The sequence below is a fragment of the Triticum aestivum genome, chromosome 3B (genome assembly GCF_018294505.1).
Source record: "Triticum aestivum cultivar Chinese Spring chromosome 3B, IWGSC CS RefSeq v2.1, whole genome shotgun sequence".
Classification (NCBI taxonomy): Eukaryota; Viridiplantae; Streptophyta; class Magnoliopsida; order Poales; family Poaceae; genus Triticum; species Triticum aestivum.
In genome coordinates, this window is record NC_057801.1 from 721,425,940 (window position 1) to 721,432,144 (window position 6,205).

At 43.7% G+C, this 6,205-nt stretch overlaps 1 protein-coding gene across 1 annotated transcript; it reads right to left on the reverse strand.

Moving 5' to 3' along the window:
- Positions 1-2,550: 2,550 nt before the first annotated feature.
- On the reverse strand, positions 2,551-4,628 carry LOC123066203 (uncharacterized). The gene is made up of 2 exons (XM_044489336.1): positions 3,922-4,628; positions 2,551-3,850 (listed from the first exon to the last, which is right to left on the reverse strand). Exons 1-2 carry the CDS (start codon positions 4,536-4,538, stop codon positions 2,734-2,736), a joined length of 1,734 nt encoding a protein of 577 aa, XP_044345271.1. The 5' UTR covers positions 4,539-4,628; the 3' UTR covers positions 2,551-2,733.
- Positions 4,629-6,205: the final 1,577 nt, after the last annotated feature.

Below are 6,205 nucleotides of genomic sequence, written 5' to 3' on the forward strand. Positions count from 1 at the left end.
ATCATGGTACTTACACCTAAAAACCTGGGTGTGTTCCGGTAACTTTTTACATAGATCAAAAATTACCATGATGTTTCTGCGTAACTTATCACACCTATAGCGGGTCAAAGTGGGCCGTTTTTCTGGGCCAACCCATGACACGTGTGCCCCTCATGACACTAAACATTATGTGGCTTTTCCGTGGCACACCAAGTGTTGTGTTCATCTAAGAGGACCCGCGAGGCAAGTATATGTTTTTAACAACTTGTTTTCCTTTGGTAAAAAGTTACCATCATGTTTATATTGTAAGTTGTCGGTTATGCGGTGTTTATATTATCATGTTATTCACACAAAAATTATCGGAGATGTTTTGAACAACTTTTTCCCGGGACAGAAAGTTATCATGGTGATTCTAGGTAACCTATCAAGCCCGCAGTGCTTAAAATATCACGCTATTTACACAAAATTTATCAGGGGTATGTTTCAGCAAAATTTTCCCCCACGGGTCAAAAACTTATCATGGTGTTTAGTTATCGCAGTGCATATGTTTTCATCCTATTTACACATAAAAATACCAGGGGAGGGAGGTATAGTACCATGCTATTTACACAGAAGATACCGGAGTATCTTTTCAAAAAAAAATATCTTCCCTATGATCAAAGTTACCATGGTGTTTCTACCTCAGTTATCATATGTGCGCTGTGTATATTACCATCTATTTACACATAAATTATCGGATATCTTTTTACAATTTTCTTCCCCAATGGTTAAAGTTACCACGATGTTTGTAACTAAATTATCAGGTGTATGGTGTGAATGTTATCGTGCTATTTACAGAAATTACCGGGGGGCGGGGTTCAACAAGTTTCTTCCCAATGATCAAAGTTACCACGATGCTTTCACCAAAGTTATCATGCCTTCGGTGCTTATGACCATGCTACTTACACATAATGTACCGCGTGGTATACAAAAGTTATCATGTTGGTAGTGCGTCATTTATCGTGGTGGTGATGGAGAATTTACCACGGGAAAAGTTTATGTGCCAGGTTTGATAGGTGAAACAAAAGTTTTTCAGTGCTAAAATATTAAAGGCAAAACATGTCAAAAACAGTATTTCCCTTAGCTTGTTCAACAATGGGTGTCATAGGTGAGGTGGTTAGCTCCCTTAGTTGATTACTTATAGACCAATGATCAAATCTCAATCCCAGCATTATTTTTGCATGAAAAACGGGGGGCGGGAAAGGAAGGATATCAGGCCACACGGTTGCCACTTACATATTTCATTTTTTTATATAAATTTAGTCAAACTTTGTGTAGTTTGACTTTGATCAAATCTTATATGCACAGTAAAAAGAAACGGAGGGAGTACATGGGCACTTATTGATGAAGAACTTTGGTCGATTAAGTGCCAAGTGCTGGTTGTTCGTTTTGATGGAGAAACTCCCACATGATAAGTTTGTGCTAATGGTGGTAACACTTTGGTCGATCTGGACATCACGGCGCAAAGCAATACACGAGGCGGTTTTTCAAAGCTCCACATGCAATAAAAGAGTTCATCACCCGGTTCATCAGGGATCTAGATGACCCGGAAAAAAAAAGGGATCTAGATGCTGTGAAGGAGAAAAATGCTGCAGATCCTATTCCCATGGCGACTATTGCAGCAGCAGGAACTGTTCGACAGCCCAAAGCACCACCAGAAACTTCGCAAAAATACACGTAGACGCGGGTCGCGGGGTCAGAGCACAAAGAAGAAGTTCAGCAGCTGGGATCTGTCGTGACAACCAAGGGTACTTTCCTGGGAAGTTCAGCTCTAATAATTGATGGGGTACATGATCCCGCAACTCTGGAGGCTATAGCCTGTCGAGAGGCTATCCCACGGGCGCAACATCTTCAGGTGCGAAACTTTGTCATATCGTCACATTCAAAGCAAGTTGTCAATAATATACTGAGGAGCAGTGAGGGTGTGTATGGAGCCATCATCAACGAAATCATGGCTAGATCAGCTCCTTTTTCCTGTAATTTTATTTTTCTTTCTAGACATTTCAAATGGACTACACCATACAGATGTATGGAGACATATTTCAGAGTGTAGATTCACTCATTTTGCTCCGTATGTAGTCACTTGTTGGAATCTCTAGAAAGACTTATATTTAGGAACGGAGGGAGTAGTTAACTTTGAAGCTCATTGATTAGCTAAATTTGCTCTTACTTTAGCTAAGGTCGTCATGTGTGGCTTGGCAAGATAAATCCTGGTTTGCATCCCACATTCTGTGGAATTCAATCAATAAAATGGCTTCTACACCTAAAAAAACATATCCCCTCAAACAAGAACATAGCCCACAATTCTTGTCAGTTCAAATTTGAACTAAAACCACAACAAGAATTATGGGGCATAGGGAGTTTCTATATTAGAAAATGACATGGAATTGAAATGGAAAAGTAAATTGTAGACAGTATGCAATCGAGTGAACTCAATATTTACATCTTAGAATAGATAGCAGCCCAGGTGGAAAAACTGAAATTGCACAAGCACCTTGTTTCATAAATAAATAAATAAAAAGGAGTAGCAGCATAGATTATTATTATTATCTCCCATCGAATTTGTGTTACAGGTACAGAATTTTTAGCACAGCAAAGAGTTGATTCAGCTTCAGCTCTAGCAAGATACAATCACTCAAATGCTAGCAATAATGGGACAAAATGTCCATATTGCATAACCATTCATGCTAAATTATCGAAGGAAATGGGGCTAGACTACTCATCATCAACCGTATTGGACAAAGATAGACAGTCAACCAGAGTATTCGGCCGCTGCAACAAGCCAGATGGTCGATCAATGTGTCCATCCAGGAGATGATATGCTCCAACTTCTAACAGGCTTCTCTCAGTAAAGTCAAAGCTCGGGTAGATGGTGTCAGCGCTAATGGAGCCAGAGGGAAAAACCTCTAGAGGCACCGAGAAAGAGCAATGCATGCCCCAGAACATCGCTCGCCCTGCGCCACCACCCAAGCTCTTGACTGGTAATAGTGTTCCGGTATCCAAATTCACTCGATACATGTCATACTGATAACACGATTTATCCAGCGACGTCAATGGAACAGTCTGACGGTGGATCAGCATCAAGTCACCACAACTGTTGACGAGGTGCAACCCTTCCGAAATTGGTGAGACATGCATATTCAGCTTGGCAGCCACCTCCAGCCGTGGTGGCTGGTTAGGACAGATTTGCAGCGCCATGACACCATCAACCTTAACATAGTAGAAGCGCCCTGCAAACATTAAGGGTGTGTGTGTGAACCCATCATGGTTGTACTTCAGCAAAATCCAGTGGTCATCACCGGGCTTTGCCATGCCAAGAATGCGGAACCTATTGAAGCAGAGCACCACTGTTGAATCATCACTAGCAATGCCAGAGCCTGTCGCTAAGAAGTCGTCTATGTTGAAATAGGAAAGCATGACATGGTGTTTAGAAGGAAGCAGCGTGGTGAGCGGTGGTAGCTCTGTGACGTGACGCGTGAGTGGGTTGAGCAGGCGGACGTGGTTGTGGTCATGGAACAGGACAAGGAGGCCCTCCGGGGTGACAGCAAGAAGCTCATGGTCAAGGAGCTCCGGGAGGTCCACTTGGATGAACTCGCCGGTGAAGGAGTTCAGGAAGCAACGGCGGTTTGGAGCAGCTAGTGGTTCGCGGAGCAGTACCCACCGCCAGGGATGGAACCGGCGGTCAAGCCCGCCATGGGTGTGCGGTTCTGTGGAACAGTGCCGCCATGGACGGCACACGGCACGGAAGCGGAGATAGTCGGTGACGTCAAATGCGAGAACGCGCTCAGCGATCAGACCTAACGGCCCATCGTCTAGGTTGGACCAGTCCCTCCTGCGCGCAAAGAAGAATGGGAGTCATAATCATCATATCTCGGGGGTCGACAAGAAATGCTTTTGACGTACCAGTTGTTGTTGTTCGTCCGCGAGCGTTTTGCCCCCCAACAATAATTTGGGGGCGGCTGGATCGAGAGACAAGGGCGCAGCATATGTTTCTGCCCTGGTATCTTCGAATCGTCGGGCTGGCTGGAGCAAGGTCGCAGAAGATGATGAGGCCGCCTTCTTCCTCGCTTCTGGATGATGGAGAGACTAGGGCGCAGCAGATGTTTCTTCCTTGGATTCAATTCATCGTCACATCCCCGGGAGGGGACGATCTGGATCTGAGCACAGGTTGAGGGGGAAAGTTTCCCCCTTGGATTCGAATCATCATCACATCCCCGGGAGGGGAGGATCTGGATATGAGCACAGGTTGATGACAAATCTTGGTTGCTGGTATTGAGCGCTGCCGCTGCTGCCGCCGCCCCTGTGCGTGCGCGCGTCGCCCCCCAATTGGAGGAGCAAGGTCGCAGAAGATGATGAGGCCGCCCTCTTCCTCGCTTCGAGGTACCGCCACGCCGAGATGGTCTTCTCCTTCTATCGGCTCCTCCGCCTTCGCCCTCGTGGCGAGAGGTGGTGCTTGGCTGCTTCGCCCGACGGAAGGGACGAGGGACAGGGGGGGCATGGGATTGGTCGGCGGCTTTCATTCCCACGACCGCGCGCCGCCTCCGCCGCCGCCGCCGCCGCCGAAAGGAGATGACGAGGGTTTCCGCCCCGAAATGGTTAGGGTTAAATTGGTGGGACGGGGGTGTCTTTGCTGGGTTGCTGGGCCTCTCTGATGTCCAGCCCTGGTATATAAGCCTGGAATATGGACTTTTCTCTTCGGGGGTGCCGCCCTTGGTGGTCGGTGTGGGACTATCCTACGTTCGCCTCGATCCGACTTCGAGAAGGGGTCTTCTTTACGTGGTGGCAGAATCTAATAAAAATTCAAATGAGAGATTGACGTGCAAGCCATCATGACTTTCACGTACCATCAAAGATTCTATCTATTCTCAGAAAAAAAAAAACAATTTAGGTTTTTTTATATATATAAGAAAAAAGAAAGGAAACAAAAATCAAGGATGAACCCGCCTCACGTGATGGGCCGTGAAGCCAACTGAAGCTCCGGCCCACGAAACGCGAGTGCAACTTACAACGCGAAAAAAGCGGCTTTGTCCAGGGTTCGAACTCAAGCCATTGGACTCTCTTAAGCCAATAGAGCTACCCAATTGCGGCGACTCAAAGCAGCGCCAACATTGTAAGAACAAGTGTGGACGCGCTATTTATAATGTCTTTTTTGCGGGGGAGACGCAATATTTATAATGTATCACTTAGATTTAATTATTTTAAAAAACGTGAATTTGAGAAATTTCATATATTTGGGGAAAAAATCATCATTTTTGAACAAAACATACATCATTTTGGAAAAATAAATCTTCCATTTTCAAGAAAATTTAATAAAAAATGAAAATAGTTAAATCAATTTTGAAAGAAGTTCGTTCAATTTTGGAAAAAGTTCATCAATTTTGAAAAAAAAATCATAGTTTTTTAAAAAGAGTTCATTCAATTTCGAAAATAAGTTAATTCAACTTAGCAAAACGAAAATAAGAAAACAAAAAAACCTAAAAAGAAAAAAGGAACAAGAAAAAAGAAGAAAGGAAAAAGAAAAAAGAAGAAAGGAAGAAAAGAAGGAAAAAGATGTAACTAAACACATCGGGTCTGGGTGGTGGGGTGGTTAGCACACCTTACATACTCCCTCCGTCCTTCAAAGAGTGTACTTCCAATTTTCTTGGAAAGTTAAACTTTTTTATGTTTGACTGTATTTATATAATAATACATCAATATTTATGGCGTCAATTAGTAGCATTCGATTCATGATATAATATATTTTCGTCATATACCTATTTTGTTTCACAAACATTGATATATTTTTGCACAAACTCGGTCAAACTTTCAAATAGTTTGACTCTCCAACAAAGTTGGAAGTACACTCTTTCAAGGACGGAGGGAGTAGGATCAGGAGATTGTAAGTTTGGAACACACTGGAAGCACAGTTCTTTGACGTTAAAACAGAAGAAAAAAAGAAAGATGTGCCGCCCAACGTAGAATGAAGGGTACCTGTTTGCAAAAGAGAATAGTCTATTTCAACCCCCGAACTAACCACTCAGTTTGATTTACAATTCTGAACTACGAAACCGGTCGAAATATACCCTCAACTAACTATGAGTATCAAACCACAACCCTGGTCTTGATTTTTCTTCAGTCAAGCGGTTTTGACTATCTTGACTGCTGACCGGGCACCGCCACATCAGCTTTAACCCCTTATAAGAAACTA